This window comes from Diachasma alloeum, unplaced genomic scaffold (genome assembly GCF_001412515.2).
Source record: "Diachasma alloeum isolate Michigan unplaced genomic scaffold, Dall2.0 Dall_scaffold_00179, whole genome shotgun sequence".
Classification (NCBI taxonomy): domain Eukaryota; kingdom Metazoa; phylum Arthropoda; class Insecta; order Hymenoptera; family Braconidae; genus Diachasma; species Diachasma alloeum.
Window position 1 is genome coordinate 449,836 of NW_021680345.1, and position 21,050 is coordinate 470,885.

General features: G+C 36.3%; 3 protein-coding genes across 6 annotated transcripts in view; 1 reads left to right on the forward strand and 2 right to left on the reverse strand.

The window, feature by feature from the left end:
- LOC107041998 (leucine-rich repeat transmembrane neuronal protein 4) overlaps nucleotides 1-4,005 on the reverse strand; it is a 6,844-nt gene extending 2,839 nt beyond the window's left edge. The window contains exons 1-2 of the mRNA XM_015262849.2: nucleotides 3,915-4,005; nucleotides 1,492-1,973 (exon numbers count right to left, since the gene is read on the reverse strand). Coding sequence (XP_015118335.1) covers nucleotides 1,492-1,973; nucleotides 3,915-4,005 — 573 coding nt within the window. The remainder of the gene's footprint in view (nucleotides 1-1,491; nucleotides 1,974-3,914) is intronic.
- Nucleotides 1-14,686, forward strand: part of LOC107041916 (apoptosis-resistant E3 ubiquitin protein ligase 1) — a 32,867-nt gene extending 18,181 nt beyond the window's left edge. For 2 of the 4 annotated variants that reach the window (XM_015262733.2, XM_015262745.2), the window contains exons 3-10: nucleotides 4,295-4,451; nucleotides 5,189-5,394; nucleotides 5,462-5,661; nucleotides 6,571-6,978; nucleotides 8,460-8,864; nucleotides 10,086-11,033; nucleotides 12,434-12,696; nucleotides 12,807-14,686. In XM_015262733.2, the coding sequence (XP_015118219.1) occupies nucleotides 4,295-4,451; nucleotides 5,189-5,394; nucleotides 5,462-5,661; nucleotides 6,571-6,978; nucleotides 8,460-8,864; nucleotides 10,086-11,033; nucleotides 12,434-12,696; nucleotides 12,807-12,909 (2,690 nt within the window). In that variant the 3' untranslated portion in view covers nucleotides 12,910-14,686. The remainder of the gene's footprint in view (nucleotides 1-4,294; nucleotides 4,452-5,188; nucleotides 5,395-5,461; nucleotides 5,662-6,570; nucleotides 6,979-8,459; nucleotides 8,865-10,085; nucleotides 11,034-12,433; nucleotides 12,697-12,806) is intronic. The other 2 variants (XM_015262740.2, XM_015262752.2) reach the window with 1 other exon arrangement.
- On the reverse strand, nucleotides 14,677-20,825 carry LOC107041963 (myosin-11). Its single transcript, XM_015262805.1, has 6 exons — nucleotides 20,521-20,825; nucleotides 18,879-19,236; nucleotides 17,655-17,846; nucleotides 16,698-16,840; nucleotides 16,465-16,629; nucleotides 14,677-15,179 (listed from the first exon to the last, which is right to left on the reverse strand). The coding sequence occupies exons 1-6, from the start codon at nucleotides 20,823-20,825 to the stop codon at nucleotides 15,017-15,019; spliced, it is 1,326 nt and encodes a 441-aa protein (XP_015118291.1). The 3' UTR covers nucleotides 14,677-15,016.
- Nucleotides 20,826-21,050: the final 225 nt, after the last annotated feature.

Consider the following 21,050-nt stretch of genomic DNA (forward strand, 5'->3'; position numbering starts at 1 on the left):
AAAAACTTTTTTTGTAGTTTTTGGAATTTTCTGTAAAAAATTATTTTTCTGTACTGCTTCTCACGATTTCTCGTCTGGGAATTGGTATTACATACTTCCCAAACTCGAAAACTTGAAAATCACTACAGAGAAATATTGTTCCTGGGCTGTTGCGATGGGGTTTTTTTACTCGTGTGGTTGGCCAGTCCTCGCCTACGGCTCGGAGGCCAACGCCACGCGAGTAAAAAACCCCATCGCAACAGGCCGGAAATATACTATTAACCATTTTCTCTGAACGCAAAAAACGATAAGTGTAAATTAACTCTTGCTTAGTGTATTCTATACCTTCTTGAGAGTATTAACCATAGAGGGGATAAAATAACCCGAATGGAGGATCAGTTGATTATTTTTCAGGTGTGAATTATCCCCAAAATGGGATCTCCATCCCGATCTGGGGATGATCTATCCGTTTTCCTTTCGATTGTAAAGTCTCGGGTTTTTGGTGATTAATATTCAGAAAACTCGACGATGAAATTTGTAGATAAACATCAGAAATTTTGGCTTATTGTAGATATGATTGAGCTCAACTTTAGCGTGCTGTTTCCACCCGATCGATCCAGTAGTTCCTGAGATATTACAACTTGTTTAAATTTCGTTCTTCCTCAATATCTCAAAATCTATTGCACCAATTTAAATTTTTCTTTTTTCAAAATACTTGTCTCGACGGCTTCTATCAATCAAAATATCTATACCTGCTCATACCAAGGTTTCGAGATATTGCCATTTTTCGATTTTTCAATTGTCATTCGTCTCGAAAACTTGAGAAAAAAAAAGATACCAAGTTGAAATTTGGTATGATTATGCTCTTATAATACTGAAGGTTGGTATTTTAGATGGGCGTAGTCGGCCGAGCAATTTTAGAGATATTTAACCTTTCGTATAAATCGATTCCATTAAAAGGTTGAATATTTTCCTGTAGACACCCTGATGTGACGGTATGCCTGTCACAAGGATAGGGAATTGCTACGGATCCATTCGGAAGCTCACTACCAATGGAATTGGTAGAAATAAAAAATAGAAAAAGACCAATAACGTAAGAAGTAAAGGACGAACCCCTGCTGGTTTGGTATAAAAAATCAACTCCAGAACTGAGTTATTGTATTCTTCTACGTGGAAAGGGTAAAGCGCCGCCAACAAAGGAGTAAAACAAACTAAGCAAGAGTTGATTTACACTTTGCGCGTTTTGGGTGTAAATTTCTCTATTTTCAAGATCTTTGTCAAATAGTCTCGTAAGTAGACTATCGATCTACTCAATCATTGGAGTGATTTTCAAGGAAATATTTTGGAAACTAGCATCTTTTTTCGTAAAATATCTCATGAACTACAGAAATAGTTTCTTGATTTTCTTCTCTCAATCCCTGTATCTGTGAAAGGCTTTCAGAATAATCTGCTGGTGCAGGATTGATTATTCAATGGATAAGACTGAATTAATTCTGAAAAAATTATGGTTACTTGTCCGCGGCAGAGGAACGACATTGGATTCTCCGAGATTCTTATTTTTGCGAGACTCCCCAAGGGTGCCAATTCTTTTAGATCAAGACAGTTCAGCTGATTTCCAGCTAGACTCAAAAGTCGAAGTCTCGGCATTTTTGTGAAAAAATTAGCTTGTACTGTTCGAATGAGGTTGTACGAGACGTCCAGTTGTTCAAGATTTGGGAGATCCATGAACCAATTACTTTCCAAATGCGTCAATTTATTGTGAGACAGACTCAGCTTTTTCAATTTTGGAAAGTTGGAAAAGGCAAGGGGATGCACGTCGAATATCTCGCAGTTCTGGAGGTTCAGTACAATCAGAGTTCCTCGGTGCTTCATAAATGAGTTTGCCGAGATATATTTCATGTTTGAGTTTAACATCGTTATTGCGGAGAGTACTGCCTGCTCGTTGGAGACATCTGCTATAGTGCTGTTGGAACATTTCAGCCAGTAACCAGGTCCTGAAATATTAAGTTTAATAGCAGCTGAGAGAGGAGAGATTAAATTAAAAGATTACGTTTATTGGTTGAAGAAAGATGAGAAAAAAGTTTGAGCAAAATTTAGTTAATCAGAAGCAATTAACGAGATAGGACGAGATATACACGCGCGGTTAGGCACACTGAAAATGCACGAATGAATAGATGGTTCATCATTACTTTGTGCAAGTTCCAAATGCTAAATATACTAATACTATCTGGCTCGATTTCTTCAGTGCAACGTACTCCGTCAATTGAAAAACTCAGATGAATGGAAACTGTACATTAGACTGTTTCAGTTTCCAATTATGAGCCATTTTTGCTTCCGAATGGAAGAATTGCAATCCTTTAATTTTTACACTCTCTAATTTTGATTGGAAATGATGTGGAATGGTCTGGAACGTGAACATACGAAGATTGGCGACCATGTCTGTATGTGACCACATCCACCGCCACCTTCTCGGCGGTCAATTTTTAGAAAATTGAGTAATTAAGTGGTCAAAATAATTCCAAAAAATCTGAAATTTTGACAGATGATAGGTTCTAATGAGGACTAGCTCTGTGTAAAATTTCAGCCCGATCGATCTAATGGTTTTTCAGAAAAAAGCGATTCATTTTTCAATCGTTTTCCGCAAATATCTTTAAAAACTAGTAGAACGATTTCGATTTTTTTTCAAAATATTCATTTCAACGCCTTCTATCTAAATCAATCAAAACATATATACCCGTTCATGCAAAGTTTTCGAGATATCCTCGTTTTTCCGTTTTTTCGTACAAAAAAAAAACTTTGTAAATACTCTAGCTTGTGCAAAAATCGAGATATCAACTTGAAATTTGGACAGAAAACATGTATACCCGCTCATACGAAGTATTCGAAACATTGGAATTTTTGTAGCACCCATGGAGGTGGTCGTATCCATCTGAAATTTTGCTGCTAGTTAGTGTTGTGAAGCGCTAAACTTTTGTCATATTTCAGACCATTCGGAAACCCGCCATTAATGTATTGATGGCAAAAAAAAAAAGATATCACTCTGTGACATGCTCACTGTCATATGTTCGCTGTCCCCTGCCTGTTTTCACCTCGTCGCATGAAAACTGTTGCGTTTTTGGGTATAACACGTAAAAATTCATTTTGTTCGAACAGCTCTTGAATTACGTGATCAATTTCTGTTTTATCGTGAGAATCATTCACAGCATCTGTTAAAATATGTGTCATTGACCAAAAAAGAGAAAAATAATAGAAAACACCGGTGCATGGATGTTCAGTGTTCATCTTCACCCAAAAACGCAATGGTTTTCATGCGACGGCGTGAAAACAATGGCTCATGATTGGAAACTGACACAGTCTATTACATATTGATGCCCCGGAGATAAATCGGCTGTTACATGTAGGAAAAAAAGTGATTTAATTCAAATTCACTGAAAAAATATTATTAATAGCGGACAATAGTTGTGACTTTCGAAACTATTTGAGGAAAAACAATCGTCAGCAATATTAGCGATCACATACTATTGACCTTATTACAATTTAGGGCTTTTCACATTTATTGGCTTTCCAGCGCTTCGTACGCTATCAAAATCTCATTGAAATCCGATCTGAATTGGATTTTTTTAAACATGAAGTTTCCTACATTGGCGCTTCAAAGGTGAGAAAAGGCTGAATATAGCTCCTCCCTCTACTAAGAATACTCAGAATTATCTATAAAATCTGGAGTTGTTGAAAAGCGAAAAATTTCACGGATAAAGAGGTAAAGTTTTATTCAGTGTAAAAGCGAGGACTCCCGGGTTTTGCGCCATCGTGAATAGCCTTTACATCAGATATTTTATGCGCCCCAATTTCTCACAATTAATCATCTTATTCTCTCCCCGAGCGTATTTGTCTTCTTCATGTATTAATTAACTATTTTAATTAAAAAGAATAATTACCAGATTCATACTGCGATTTAGAACATCTAGCGTGTGTGATTTCAATGCACTTTAGTACGCAGAAAAGCCCCAGCAGCCAGGCACTCGACATTGTTGTAGAATAAATACTGGGAGCTGATGAAAAAGAATGTAAAGATATTTCATAGGATGCTGGTGACTAAAACGGAAACTCGTGGAGATAAATCCCTGCCAACGAAGGCCATATAAAGAAATGCCTAAAAATACGGTTCTTATCAGTGACGGAAAAATGGAGACTTCCTAGTTGACCCATTTTTTTTCCACTCATAAGATATTTTTTTTACAAATTTTTAATCTTCAACGAAAATGTGAAAATGTGGAATCTGAAGCTTAAGGTATTTTATATATTTTCTGGAAAAAAGGCATTTCGAGTCTCGCGAGCTGCGGCGAAGTTAATGCACTACCGGAATTACCGCCGCAGGATGAGGAACGCCTACAGCGGGCTGCAAGGATGCTGCAGCAACGATTGGTTCTTCGACAGTGGCTAAGCGATCATGGTCTCAGTTCTCATTATCAGAAGTACGGAAAATACCATTTAATGCGATCAATTTGTAGTCTTAACAAGAAATGAATGTGGAAATTTCATACATCTCATTTCCACAAAAAAGTCAAAGGACTCTTTTGGTACTTTGGTATTTAACCTTTTGTATAAATCTATTTCATTAAAAGGTTGAATATTTTCCTGTAGACGCCCTGTAGCATGTGGTTACGGTTGTATGCCTGTCACAAGAAAGTTAAAGAATTTCCGATTTACATTGATCAGTGTTTAAATATACTAATCTAAATTAAAAAATAGTAAAATAATTGATAATTCAAATTTCCAATTGATGATGAATTAAATATTAAAAAATATGGAACTATAAATTTTCTATTAAGTAGATAATTCTAAATTTCTTATAAGGGATTTCCTGGTATCCAAATAATCGTCAATCTTCTTAACTCAATTGCAGATTAATGAATAATTAGAACTTTGACAAGTTCAGTTGATGATTACTTCAATAATTAAAATTTAAGAGCGATATCAACTAATTGACTACTTAATAATTTAACAGTAATTATAATTTATGGATATGGCTATCCCTGCTACGGATCCATTTGGAAGCTTATTACCAATGGAATTGATAGAAATAAAACAAAGAAAGAGACTAATGACGCAAAGAACACCTGTTTATTTTTATTCACTTCTTCACAATAAATTAAATTATTCCATCAATGAAAGTAGTGGATAATTAACTGATGATGCGTTGTTCTCGAAGGCTAATGCAGATGGAAGTGTTATCACTGGAGGATGTGTATTGGGTGGAGGATAATGAGGCACGTACAGCCCTTGGGAAAGACCTTCCCAAGTGGATACAGGCGCGACAGTCCCTTCCGACGTCGAAAGACGATCTTGAGGGGCTTAAAGCTGACCTGTGGAGTTCCGTGGTTAAGAACAGTCAACACCAAGATGCCTGGACATGGGGTCAGTCTTAAGAAAAACAATTGTAAGGATTATGAGATTTAACAAAAAGCTTGTCGCGATTTTGCAGGTGGAATGCTAGTGGTTTCAGTGTCAGTCGCTGGGCTTGTCACCCTTGCGGCTATGACACAACCCGCCCTAGCACCAGAAGCAAAACACTCGCTGCTGCAGTATGTCACCGGCAAGTATCTTCTGCCAAGCAACTGTCGTGTTCACTTTGAGTGGGATGAGCCCCAGCTTGTTGGAGAGACTATGACATTTACCGTTAAAGTATGCTACTTATATAATTTAGGAAAATTTATATTAAACTTTCACACAGGGGAAGGAAGTTTCTAATTTCCAGAACTTAGTTTAACAAACATTGTGTTGAACATTGTGTTGAAAGTGACGAATTGGTTACCCTGTTTAAAAAAAGAAGTACCTAAAATTCGGTACCAAAAATCTACTTATTTCAAGTAAAAAAAAGTCTATAAATCAAGAACCTTTTGGTTCTTAAATTAAGAACCTTTGCGTTTTTGAAAGACATAAAATTCTGAAATAATAGAACATTGATTTGGATATTAATTGACTCAAGGTGTCAGGTATTTTGAAAAACAAAAGATTTATAAACATGAGTAGGTTAATTTTAGAACAGGAAAAGTCATTGTCTTTATTTGGAGAAATGAACGGTCTTAATTAAAGCTCTCCAAAATTTTTATTTCAAGATTTCGTTGAAATAATAGAACATGTGCCTCAATTTGAATATAATTATATTCAATTTAAGAAAAACGATTTAGAGTCAAAACTGTTGTATACGATTTCAAGGGAACATTTTCTGAAAATGTGTGGAAATTTCTCTCATTTCCAAGATTTTTTACTCGCTAGATTTCAATACGACAAAATTCTAAAAATCGGAGATTTTTTACTAAAAACTAGAAACTTTTTTTTCTGTGGATATGAAAACAAATGATCGAGAGATCTTTTGTTCAAGTGAGAGCATTCGTCTTGTTGTTTTTTCAAATTCGCTCATTTCAAAAGCTAAATTGGTAACAAGTCGAGTTATCTTCTAGTTAATTTTTGGAAGAACATCTCTGAATCGACACGATCCATTCCTAAAAAAACAACACGTTATCTTTTACTACTTCGTCACTAAATTACTAAAATACAAAGAACATCTACATAACAATAAATTATTTCCAGTTTTACCAACGGAACGGTCAGCCCTATCCAATCTGTGACAAAGACAATCTATTAGTGGATGTATCAGAGGGTACAAGAAGGGTAGCAACCGTGATAGATTTAGGTGGTACTGATCCATTAGCAGCTAATACAGCAGTTGTTAAATTTACTGTTCGTCATGCTGGACAATATCGTATAGCAGTGCTCATTGGCTCATGTCATGTGCATGGCAGCCCTTTCCTCAAGAGTTTTCTTCCCGGTCCACCGGATCCCAACAAAACCGTTTTTGTAAGACAGAGCTCGACGGTTGTGTGCACAGCTGGAATTGCCCACTCGATGACAATAGAGCCGAGGGACGAGTATGACAATTTGTGTATTTTCGGACCTGATGATCAGCCAACAGATGGGTACAACGTTAATATTACTCAAGTGAGTTAAACGAATCCTTGTAATTCCACACATGAAAACATGCTATAGGATTCCTTATCAGGTTTTTCCTATTGTATTTCCTATAAGGTGTCCTATAGGATTTTTTATAGGATTTCATATGAGGTTTTGAACAGGATTTCCTATACAGTTTAGGGACATAAGGGTCAAAGGTGTCATATGTGGATCATGTGGGTCATAAAAGGTCATTAAAGTCATTGAAGGGCAATATGAGGGTCATATAGGTGTCATATGGATATCATAGGGGAGTCATATTAGTGACTCAGATGACTCTTTTGGCCCACATTCTGACCCTTATGAATTCTATAAGATTTTCAATAAGACATCCTGTAAGAAATCCGATAGGAAAAGCCTGATAGGGAATGGTATAAGAAATCCTATAGGAAATTCTATCTGAAAAATTCTATAGAAAATGTTCGAATTCTCCATAGGATTTTTTCATACGTGTTGCAACAAAATTTTATAATGATACAACTGATAGGGGTGAGAACTTGCATTTTCCATTTTTGAGTTCTATTTTCATCCAAGGTATCAGCATCATCTTTCCGCAATAATAAAAATAAAGAGCTTCCCTGATGTAGAACTGATTTTTTGTTCAATTCTGTATCGGATTTTACGTTAAAATGAGAACGTAAAAAAAAATAGGAAAGTTCGAGAGCTGAAATTTTGTAATTTCTAGGTTTAGGGGGAGTAAAACTCTATTATACTCGGAGACTTTCTGTCGATACAGTTAGTAGAAGTGCTACAAAAGAGGCAAATGTAGCTGCTTTAGTAAAAAATAAGCAGACGACCCTAAGCATGGCACTGTGGATGTTCTACTTAACGGTGTATTAGTTTTTTTTTCGCCATCAACTAGTTATTCAGATTTGTACAAAAAATAGCTTCATAAAAATTATAAGAAAAAGAACAATGGCAATATCTCGAAAACTTTATACGACTGGGTATACTTATCTCGATTGCAGGGAGACTACTATGAATTTTAAAAATCGCGGGCTATTGGAATGAGATTTCTCATACATTGAAGATCGATTATATATGTCTAAAAACGAATAACTAGTGCAAAAAAATAATTCTTTACTGTTCGTTTGCCGCGCAGAGCAGATCCGATTGTTAACTATACAAACCAACAGTCGAATAGTCCAATTCTATTGATTTTTTCGATTCTATTGAACATTTCAATAGAATCGGTCAAAAACTAATAGAACATTTGATAGGAATGCAATAGAATTGTCCAGCGAATTCGCAGAGTTTTTCTATTAATTTTTTTCGTGCGTGTTGCACCATCTTCAGACAACCAAGTCATTAACTGATAGCCAGTTAGCCCATAAGATTTACACAGAAACCAAATTTGACCCTAGGGTTTAAATAGCTAATAGAGCTCGGCGCAACTGGCCTTCTGACATTTAAAAAAATAGCACAAGATAATAAAGAAAGTTTTTCCTTTTAAATTTTCCAATCTCCAGGTTGGATGCTCCGAAAGAGGTCAATCAGCAGTATGCAACATTCACCTTGAGTACGACGAGCCGAATCAACGAATAAGATTAAAAGTTGGATTCCCAAAAGGCGGCTGTTACCATGCAACAGTCAGTCTATCTGGGTTGCAGCTTCACAATGGTGACTTCGACATTATTGTACTGGAGAGTTCTGTAGCGCGAATGGTACATCACAACGTCGCGTCAAAGGATCCGGATATATGCTATGCTGCCAAACTCCTGGGGATACAGGGAGAACGATTCTCCAAGCCTAAAAAAGTATTCTGCTTCATATCCCCGAAGCAATTGACTATCAAAGAGTATCTCCTAAGATTCATCCCAAAACGCCTCGTCACCTTTAGATTATGTCCTTCGACTAAGGTAAAATTGTCAAGGGTGTGTAATTTTTCGTTTTCATTTATTTATTTTCATATTTTGCTAATTCGAATTTTTGAAATTAGAAGTGCGGTGGCGAAACCAATGAAAAAATTAACATTTTTCTGAAACTCTCATTACTTCTTTATGAAACCCCCTTCATGCAAATACTTATATTCTCTTTATAGCCAAAGAAACTTATGGGGCATTGCACGCTATTTCAACGGGAGCAATTTTTTTTTCCTTAAAATTATAAAAATTGACGTGCTTTTGAATATTTATATCTCAAAAGTTATGCTTTTAATCAAAACATTTCAGAACGACTTTATTGTTGAGGAAAAATAGTTCGTTATGTAAAAATAAATTGATCGAAAAAAGTAAATATTATTGGTATTTGTGGTTGTAGTTTCGTGAGTTCTACTCTGAAAAAATATAAAAAATATATATCTTGTGGGAAATATTATTAAGAACGTTGTATCAAATTTTTGTTTAATGATATCAGCTGGCTCGTAAAATATTAATTTTTTAATGAAGTCATTTGACATCTTTGCCGCTCAGTTTGAGCGTTCCATTCTCTTCCAAAATCCATTGTCTTAGAAAAAATACAACAGTTTTCATGATTATTCATTTTTTTATAATGACAAAAAAAACATACTTTACCATGAAATAAGTACTGAGTGAGCTGCGGTTGTTCAAAGTTTCAGCGGATTGAGAGCGCTTGAATTGGGTAGCGCACTGAACCGCGGGGACAACGCACGACTTCATAAGAAAATTAATATTTCAACCATCAGTGAATGTCATTAAACAAAATTTTGACACAGCTTTCTCAACAATATTTCCCACAACATATTTTTTTTTCAAATTTTTTAGGGGCAACTCACATAACTACAACGGTTTTTCTAATTATTTATTTAAAAAGTTGCAATAATATTTACTTTTTCCGAGCGATAATTTTTTTTTAATAAGTAACCATCCTTTCCGAACACTAAAGCCCTGCCGAGTTTTCCATATAAAATGGGTAATTATTGAGATATAAATGTTCAAAGTTTGCCGATTCCTTACTCAACTAAATTCGCCATTGAAATAGTGTGGAACGCCCCTTAACCGTCCAGCAATTGACCTGTTCACCCTAGCTCTCAATCTTTTATATTAAATCGAGTTTCACAGGAGTCCCTTTATTTCAAAATAAGTTGACTTATCTCGTTTACCCCTTTCCAAAATATCTCTTTCTATCAATTTCAGTTTCATTTCGACAGTACGAACAATGAATACGAAGGCTACGATTCCTTTTCCATCGACGATGGCTGTCAGCCACCAGTAGAATTGATCTCCCACTATCGTGACGTAATCGCAGCAACATTCACCCTATTTCTGCTAAAAAATATCGGTGGTAGTGAGACATTCGCTGATAAACAGAATTTCTTTTATCACGAAGTAAGGAAACACCATCAGAAGCATTACCACGAGAAATTAACGATGAAAGTCCAGCGTGAAAAGCTCCTGGAGTCATCAATGAAGGCAACTAAGGGCTTCTCAGTTAGCGACTGGTGCAGAAACTTTGAGATCACGTTCCAAGGAGAGCAAGGAGTTGACTGGGGTGGGGTCAGACGCGAGTGGTTCGAATTAATCTGCGCATCATTGTTTGATCCTGGCAATGGTCTATTTGCATCGTTTGGTGAATCTCAACAGGCACTTGTACATCCGAACAACAAAAGACCATCGCAACTTAAGCTTAAGCATTATGAATTCGCTGGTCGAATTGTTGGAAAATGTCTTTATGAATCCGCACTAGGTGGATCATATCGGCAATTAGTGAGAGCAAGATTTACACGTTCATTTTTAGCACAAATTATCGGTCTTAGGGTACACTACAAGTACTTCGAGCAGGATGATCCGGATTTATATCTGAGTAAAGTTAAATACATACTTGAAAATGATGTTGAAGAGATGGAACTTAACTTTGTGGAGGAGGAGTACGATAAAGACGGTCAATTACTTAATAATGCAGAGTTAATTCCTGGAGGGAGTAAAATACGTGTTACTAAAGACACTAAGTTACGTTATTTAGATGCACTTGCTCAACATCGACTTGCTAGCTCTATCAGGAATGAGGTCGATGCATTTTTACGGGGATTGAATGAACTTATTCCAGATAATTTACTTGGAATATTTGATGAGAATGAACTTGAGGTAAATCATTAAGGCCCGGGTGGATTATCTTTCGAACGTTATCTCGATTGTTTTTTCATCTTCATAATCTAAAATATATCACAGTTCCCCTTGGATTTTACATCACGCAGGAGTCCCTAAAAATTATGATTGTACAATAAAAAAACGGATGATTTTCAAAGGGCGTTTTTAATGAAGATTAAGAAATAAGTCCGATAGAGAGGAAATAGTGAATGGATAATTTATCATGGTAACTAACGATCTGATAGCCATTGACTACTGTGACAAATGACGACCTAACAGCCATTAGATAGGGGAGATCGGGACAAGGCGGGGTAGCTAAGACAAAGAGGCGGGTGTCAGAGCTTCTATCACACTTATATTGCCTTTTAGCAATGACTATTCACATTCTAAAATTATCAACTGAGGTCTCTTTAAAAAACTTTAAAATAATAATGATAATAATTATTATTATTATTAAAATAATTATAAATGCTGTTTCGTTGTTTTTCACCTTTCAATCTCCAAAAAAACGATAGAAAAACTTTGAAATCGGTCGTGAAGGTCCCGAGGAATCGATTTTTTAATTGGGGACACGATAGGGTGCGCATAAAAGAATTCTTTTTCTTCAATTTCATATTCATCAACAGAAGAGTACATTGTAACGATTTTCTATACATTTTTAAAAATTTTCGTTATTCGTCAAATTAATTTTGTTTTTCAAATATCGCGATAACGAGCAGCCCTGCCAAAAAATGTCAAAAGACCTTTATTGGAGAGGATTAAATATCCGATAAAAGATGACTTTTTTTCCGGCAAAATCCTCATTGTACCCCATTCTTCATATAGTGGGAAAATCTATTTCCGAAAAAAAATATGAGTATTCCACTGTGCCCCGGTGATTATTTATTGTAAGGAAATCATTTATCCCATGAAAATATTATTTATTCAGGGAAAATAAAAATAATGGAACTTTCATATACTTTTTTTCACATACCCTACTATGCCCCGACTACTCCGTTTTGCCCCGGTCTCCCCTACATCAAATTATTCATTTCCTCCCTATTGGGTTTATTTCCTAATATTATTTAACAATGCTCTTTAAAATGTTCTGCTATTTTTCAGCGGTTTTTTGATTGCACAATCATAATTTTTGGAGACTCCAGGGCTATGTAAAACTGAATAGCAATTGGAGCTCATTTCAGATTATCAAAAAATAAAAAAAACAACCAAGATCTCGTTCGAAAGATAATCCACCCGGGCCTTTAAAAAAAACAGTATTTGTTGCATATATCTCTGGAACTAGCGGAAAGAGGAAAATGTTGTTTGATGAATTGACGACCTCTCAGTTCAAGGAATATTTGCATAATAATTCAAAAATCTATTGCGGAGTCAATAATTTTGGGCTCTTCTCTTTGCAGCTTTTGCTCTGTGGCACTGGAGAATATAGTGTTTCAGATCTTCGTGCCCATCACATAGTTAATGGTAGCTCACCCGAATTTCTTCGTGTACTCGATTGGTTCTGGACAGCAGTGAGTAACTTCACACAAGAGGAAATGGCACGACTGCTCCAATTTACAACTGGCTGCTCTCAACTACCACCTGGTGGCTTCCAGCAATTAAGTCCACGCTTTCAAATCACAGCAGCTCCAACTTTTGCCAATTTACCAACGGCCCACACCTGGTACGTACTCATGAAGAAGTTTACAAGTTTTTTGTTGATTTTTATCGCTTTGTTCCATTCAGTCGGAGAACACGATAGAATTTAATTAATCGTGAGATTGTTGTTTACAGCTTCAATCAACTATGCTTACCTGACTACGAGTGCTACGACCACTTCGAGAAGGCTCTGCTACTTGCTATCAGCGAGGGTACCGAAGGCTTCGGCATGATTTAAGAGATTAAATGAATCTAGTCTAATTATCTGTTTATATGAGAGAACAATTTAACTGAGATACTTAATTTATTCGGAAGAAAGCACTAGTCACAAACAAAATTTTTCAGAGCTCGTAGATGCATTTCCAGAACAAAAAAATTTTCAATTGCATTGTGAGAGTACTTTCATCAATTCTTCTTCCAAGGATACAAATATTGTCGACTGACGATAAAAGAAAAGAAAATAAATTGAATAATCTTGAAATCTTATACTTTCTCGAGAAACAAATATAAGTAACGAGTATGTATTGATTTTAGAGGCTCGTAACTGTGAGTTTTTGCTATAAAAACCTTACTGAATATGTAAATAGCAAGAGACGAGTCAAAATGAAAAATGCGTTTTTTTATGAAAATATCTTGGGAAGGATGAGACCCAACGAAATAGATCAAAGGACCTTTTTTTGTAAAATACTTTATGAACTATGAAAAAGCCCTTTTGATATTTTTCCTTGAACCTCATAATTTCAGATGTTTTCATGGAATAATCAGAATCTGATTCTTGGATTTATCTTTTCTTATCATTCCGATACTGAAATTATAATTAGAAAATTTTTCGAACTGAGAACTAAGAATTTTTCGAGATTCATTGCAATTGCATCTCTATTTCTATGCTTTCGTGACTGCGTAGTGATGTAAAGAAATTCTTTAAAAAGTGATTAAAACGCATGTCATAATTATCCAACCGGGTAAAAATGCTGTTCTCGTATTTTTTTACGTTCCAGTGACTATTATTCGGCCGAGACAACATGAATAATTAGGGGAAAATGTAATTGAATCCATGATCGAAGAATTCTAATACCATTATTTTGTAGATTAGAAATGAAATGTTAGGAGGAACTTGTAAAGTCTTTGTTATGTGAAATTATTTCGAAAGTATAGTCCCTGATATACGACGTAATGAACTGATGCTTAGGAATAGTTGTGAATTTTTACTAACGTTTAAGCGTAAAACGCCGAGTGCTGACGTTATCTCGAATATAGTCGTGAAAAATGTTGAATGCAAATACAAAAAAAAAACACTTCGTTAACTCATGTAGTTTTGATTGATTAGATTGAATTGTAAATGACATTTTCTGCAGATCGAGAGACGGTTAGTGACAAATATAAATTGTAATTAAAATTGTGGCACTGAATGATCTACTAGTCAGACAATTTTTTAAATTTAGTTACGGAAATTCGTAGGGAGGTGCTGAAGTGATTATCATGAACCTGAAAATTTGATGCACGATATTGTGCCTCTTATGCCTCTGGAACTTTGGATTTTCCGAAAAATGTCAAGACCTTTTTTGTATCACATGAACTTTTTTAGTTTTAACTCATTGATGACGTTTTGTTTGAGATAATTTCCGAATAATTTATTTTGACTTAATTTTGTTCAATTTTCAGAGATTCATTTCCCTTTTTTCACGCATTTTTTTTTTATCAACATCTTGGATATTAGTAGATTTACGAAAAAAAAACGAATACAGACTTTGTCATAATCTACAAAATTTTTCCCAAAAAGAGATCTTTTAAGGAATCCCTCTAGATCTGATGAAGATATTTGTAAAATTTCCAAAACTATTTCGGATTTATCTGAACTCGTCATTTCACTACTGATTTATTTAAAAACTCGCATGAAACATAATGGAACAATCAAAGTATGAAGTAGACCTGATGTCGGTGTCGGTAGATTGTTTTTTCCAAATCACTGAGTTTCAAAAAAAAATGTTGAATGAAAAAATATAGATCAAAAGCAGCAAAAAGAGATTTATTTATTCATTTACTCTAGCAAAAAATTCCATCCCTCTCCCGATTTTTTGTTTTTTCATCCATTAGATATGAACGACCTAGTTTTCCAGGTAATATATCCTAATTAAAAAAATAAGCTCCAATATGATTGATCACTTGTTAATTCCATGTTAAGTCCAAAAGATTGATGAGCCAGCTTCCAGTAATAATCCATCAGAGTTTTCACATCTAAGACGTTGTCCCTTGGGTGCTTCGGATAACTCCGCACTTTACCGAACATTCTATCAAACAAGTTACAGAATATTCTTTAAAGAGTTTCTTCCAGTTCTCCTTGGTATTCACGGGTGAGATGGTTGAGGGGTGGTGGAAAGGAAGGAGAGAGTTCTCAGGATAGCTCGAGGCACTCTTACGACCCGTCCAGCGATTTGAAGAACTGCGTTACTCCATCGACTTTCTTGGCTCTGACGCACAAGTCGCTGTCGAAGGTCGTTAAGCTCAATTCTGAAATTTTCATTTCGAGAAAAATCCCAGAATAACGTAAAAATTTCACCATGAATAATTGTGGAGGTCCGTATAAAAAGGGCCCACTTTGTCAATTCTAGTTTCCGAGATATTCATGTTGCTGTCCTCGCCCGCAGAGATATTTTTTCTAAAAATACGAAATTTGGCGACCATGTCTTTACGTGACCACGTCCACCGCCACCTTCCCGATGGTCAATTTTTAGGAAATTGAGTAATTAAGTGGCTAAATTAATTCCAACAATCTGAAATTTTGTCGAATTTTAAGTCCTAGCGAGGACTAAATTTTTTGTAAAAATTTTTTCTGCAATTTGCTTTGTGCAAATTTTCAGCCCGGTCGATCTAATAGTTTGGGGAAAAAAACGATTTGTTTTTAAATCATTTTCCGCAAATATCTTCAAAACTAGTGAACCGATTTCTTTTTTTTTTGTTCTCAAAATATTCATTTCGATGCCTTCTATCTAAATCAGTCGAAACATATATTCCCGTTCATAGAAATTTTTCGAGGTACCCCGTTTTTCCTTTTTTTCATTAAAAAAAACTTTGTACACTCTAGCTTGTGCAAAAATCGATATATCAACTTGAAATTTGGACAGAATCTTTCTCTCATGATACCAATGTTTCGTATTGAAGATGGGTTGACCGGAAAAATTTGAGAAAAATTGAATTCGTCAATTGAAGTACCCGGGAAATTCTAGTATTTTTTTTTCAATATTGTATCCTTAATTCTGGGAGAAAAAAAATTATTTCCAACAGGTGAGCAATTTTTTCCCGTGTTAAATGAAATTGTCTGTTGCGCGACGTTGCTGGGAACTCGCTAAACGCGCCCGGGAAGTGTAGAGTGGATTCGGCAACGCTGGAGCTTAAATAACACGGCGGCACACTCCCGCGAAGGTGACTAAAGTCGCTTTTCCCGTCAGGTGACCAGACTAGGGTTAATGTTCTCTAGTGGCGTTATTTTTCACGCTATCAGGGCTATTTTAGGTGCAAAATGTTTTTTTTCTATATCTAATTTTATAACCTTTACAATCAACTCCCACTATTAAAGAAAAATCCTAATTAAGAGGGATAACGGCCAGTTTGTTCCTATATTATCCACCTGATAATGAACGCAACGTCCCGATTAAAAGTCATAACGGCCCGTAAAACTTGAAAGTTGGACGGTCTCAAAAACATAAAAATAGAAAATAGAAATCTGTTTCAATTTGATGCAAAGATGTCTAACAAAATCTGACCTTAAAGTTGAGTTAAAAATATTGAAGCTTACAATTGAGCATTATATGCAGTTTCGATTCTCCGAAGTGCAGCTTCCCTATCCCCCAACTGCATTTCAAGATCATTAACGCGCAGGCTCAAAGCTTTTCCAGATTCCTCACTCGATGACAGTCTCTTTTCTAATCTAACTTTCTCCATCTCAACGACTTTCAAATCCCTTAACAATTACGGAAAAAAAACAATTAGTATTCCTCGAGGGAATTTTACGAATGAAAGATGATAGACCTGCTGAGCTTTTGTTTATCTCCTTGGAGAGTATCAATTATTTCTACTTGGACTCCCAGCCTCCCCTGTAACTCCTCTCGTATTTTCTCAACTCTCTCGGCTTTCTCTCCACGCTCAGCAGCTAGAGCCTCACTCCCTGAGACCTGCGGCTCATGAAAAATTTCATAAAGAAAAGATTGAAAGATTAATGCGTGCTCGATCTACATAAGCAAAGTTCATAGGCGAAGTCGTGTGTATCGATTTCTAGGAGTTGGCTACAAGTGACACTATAAACACTGTTTGAGTCACCGCGCAAAATATTGTCGCGTGAATCATCCCTTGACTAGGCTCGAGCGTGCGTTGAACTCATCGACGATAGATTCTCGACGTCTAGTACTTCTATCTTTGTTGATCGAAATTATGTAATGGAAAACAATCAAAGTTAACGTGAGGTAGGAAAGTGTTACTTCTCAATGGGTGAAGATTAACCCCGTAGAAGAACGGTGGAATGTAATGCAATGATTTTTTATATTTTCATTCCTATTTTCGAAAATGTGAGAACACTCTACTGAGTCTTTATAAAAAATTGTCATTATAAAACTTCACAAAAGTGGTTTTTAACACTCAAAATGGACGGTTCTCTTGAGAAAGAATTCTGAAGGTTAATTTCCCAAAGTAATTAAGAAGTTTTTGATTCAACTAAACCCTCACTTCCACACTAAAATGTTTCATCCCCTCATGTTACAACACGATGAAACTTTCAGCAATTAGTGTTTCTCCTGCTAGATTACGACGTTGAATCCTAGTTCCTAGAATCTGAATGCAAAAGCCCTGAATCATCATTTCCGCGAACCCAAGTCACCCCCCAACCACCCCCACGTGGCCTCGTCTTCGCCAACCACCAGGAGTGACTCACCCACGGATCAATTCAACTGAATATAGGTCGTAGCATTAAAATCGAACAGAAGTATTCTGTACCTTCTCGAGTAGGATTTTCTTATCCTCACGAAGTTTGAGGAGTTTCTCGCGCTCCTTGGACATCTGAGTCTCCAAAGCTGCCAATTGATCCTTGACAGAAAGTAACTCATTCTTCAAATTCTCAGTGAAGACTTCTCTGCTCTCCGAAACTTGTTTAGACCTCTTTACTTCAATCTCTAGTTTTTCTTTTCCCTTTGAAGAGATAATAAAGGAATAAAAGGAAAGATGAATAATTGGTGTACTTGAACACTGACACAATATTTTCTCGGCAAAATTTTTAATCTATAATTTGCACATGTGGAATGCCAGAAATTCAAAATCTTGCAATGCGGACCTGAGTTTTACGGATTTCGTATTTTTCTCAAATTCCATGCTGTGGCGGTGTTGCACTAGATGTGATTGGCAAAAATGACCGTCGATCACCTCCGTAATGACCGGTAATTACCGCGCCGAGAACGTGACCATATGGTCAAAAAAATGACGATTGGCCGTAAGCATGGAATGACCGAATGAATTTTAACCGCCAATTTCCCTCTATATAGGTGACCCTCAATTTTCGGGTACTATTTCCAACTATTTCTCCACTGTTAACCCTAGATTGATCACCCTATGAGAGAAACTCGGCCGTGCATTGTTAACCGAAAAAATTGAAAAAAATTAACTGTGACAATTGAAGTGTCTGAAAAATTATATTAGTTTTCGGAACAACATATTTCCCAAAATTCCTAAAGAAAACCAATTATTTCGAATGGATGAACTATTTCTTCTCATGTTAGATGAAATTTCCCATGACGCGACGTTGCTGGAAACTCGCTAAACGCGCTCGGGAAGTGTAGAGTGAATTTGGCAACGCCAAAGCCTAAATAACACGGCGGCGAATCCCCGCGAAAGTGACAAATCGCAGGGTCGCGATTGGTCACCCTTAAAAAATGACCGAAGTAATTTGAAACTATATAGACGATTTATTATCATTTTGTCTCGAGTCTGACACAGCTTAACCGTGACGGTGATTTTGCATACAAAATTTGGTCAGACTCAAAAAACGATCAGAAACGGATCATTTGCGTTTGACCCGACCGGAAAGGATCAGAAACGGTCATTTGCGTTAGACCCGACCGAAAGGGAAAAGGACGGTCATTCCGCATCTCTATGCTGAACAATGCTGAATAAACAATTTTCTCATCTAAAAATAGAATGACAATCAACAAGATGAATGACAATTACAGCAATGATTTCTCCTTTTTGTTTGATCTCATCTTCCAGCTGTGTCCTAGTACAATGAACTTCACTGCTGAGTTTGGCAACTCGGTTATTCTCGGTCTCCAGCAGCCTCCTAAGCACTGCGATCTGCAGCTGCAGATGTTCGACCTGTTGACCAAGCTTCTCAATAGTTCCACTCAGCTCCACAACCTCTTCTCTCCTTCTCCTCCAAGCATTGAGTGCTAATGCATGACAAACAAGGCTAGCAGCACTTTTAATCGTTCCCTCTTCTTCATTATAAGTCTTTCCGTTTAAATTCTGGACATCTGAGCTTCTTTCACCCATTTGTCCCATTTCTGCCTCTCCCCTGACTCCCTCTGACCTTGACGGACGAAAGAAAGATTTCAACAGGCTCTTAATGGGTTCATGCATCCGCGATAATGCATTAACCATTAATTATTATTCCGCTTGATATAATGATCATGGAATGGAGACAAAGACGCTGAGATTTTATGAAATGAGAGTTGGCAAGTGTCCGAAAACTACTACCCTAATTCTATTGTCTTCTGTTCTGTGGTAAATTTCCAATCACTCTTTGATGCTAAAACAAAGCCAGTACGACTCTACCCCCCGCTGAGAAATCCCTCGTGCATTTCGGTGAGTTCATTATGTGGATACGTGTTAGAGTTATTTATATCTAGTGGTGTTGGCGCACTGATCTCGAGGGATGCCATTGTAAAGGAGAGAATTGAATCTTGGGATGGCGAATGTTTTAAAGGATGAGACAAATATGGCTAAATTTTTCTTTGATTTCTGAATACTCAAATTCGTAAAATTGATTTATCAGGAAATCTATTTTGTAAGGAATTCCGATCGATACAAAGATAGTCTTTGATAAATCATTCTAAATCTACTCATTTCTGGGTTATTCACAAAATGATGGCTATTTTTAGATTTATCTTTCTTTATCATAAGTAACATTGACCAACAAAGATGATGCAATGAAGTGATATATGGGGATGGTAAACCAAATTATAGCTTGATATTCTCGCCCCATTGTTTTACGGTGATTTCCTTTGTAACTAGAAAAGTAACCATCTTACAAATTTCGCAAATGGACAAAAGGTCAGTTGTGTAGGGCGTGCAATTGTTCAGTGAAAAAAATCAATAATTTTAAAGTTATTTCAATAGTAAAACATGAAATCCAAAGCTACTCTATATTTCAAACTTTAATGTAAAATTTAATAGAGTTGCAGTTTATTTGTTAACATCTCTTCCAACTCTAATTTCTTTCTATAAAAAGATACCGCGCGACACGATTCTGTTAGAAAATGTCTGTTGAAAATTTCCTAGATTAAAAGTTGATTAGGACCAACTTTTCCGGGTATCCATTTACCCTACTCATGAATAATTTTTTGGTTGTGGATTTTGCCAAGCATTTTTCAAAAATTCAATTATTGGAAATTTTTTGAAAAGTTTTTGAGCGTCCATTTTAGTCCATCTTATACGGATTCATTAGGTATTCATATCGCTCAATAAATTTCGTTTTCCAAAATTTTAATTTTGAAAAAAAAAAATTTCGAAAATTTTTTGAGTGTCTATTTTACCCCAAGTGTTCATATTGCCCCACCCACCCCTAAGTTAATAATGTTTTTTCTCTTTTCACCTGATCTGCAAATTAGCATCAATTTTCGCAGGCGATAAATCGATCATGGAAAGACTTTTTCTGCATGATGACGCAATAGGTGCACGGAAAGTGGATGGGCATGTTGCAGTCGATATTCTGGGCGTCCTGAAACTGTGTTTAACAGCCGGACGATGACTGTGACACTTCGAGGCCAGTTGAACTCGATTCAAACATTTCGAAAGATTTCTGCCGGATATTGGGACTGCTGCTGGCCCTTTTCTCTGCCGCACGGGCTGAGTAAGACGAGAGGCGTCCCCTCGTGGACCGATCGCCGCTTGTGGCATTTTTCAATTGACAGTTACAATGATGACGAGTTTTTCATGCAATTGAGTGAAGTTTGATGTTCAATGTCATGGAAATCCTCCAAACAAGTGACAATTACGGCTACATTCAACTAAATTATCAATTCTTTTTCCAACTCAATCTTCTTTTCCCTCAGAAACCTAATTTCAGGCCTCAGGTTCCCATGGTTTCCATTGTCGAAATGTTGATTTCTCAATTAAAATTCA

Coding starts and splice junctions, on each gene's coding strand:
- LOC107041963 (XM_015262805.1), bottom strand. CDS start 20,825: ATGCCACAAGCGGCGATCGGTCCACGAGGGGACGCCTCTCGTCTTACT. Junction 17,847..18,878: donor AAAAAGGAGAAATCATTGCT/GTAATTGTCATT, acceptor ATCTCTTCAAAG/GGAAAAGAAAAACTAGAGAT. Junction 16,841..17,654: donor AGAAAATCCTACTCGAGAAG/GTACAGAATACT, acceptor CATGAGCCGCAG/GTCTCAGGGAGTGAGGCTCT.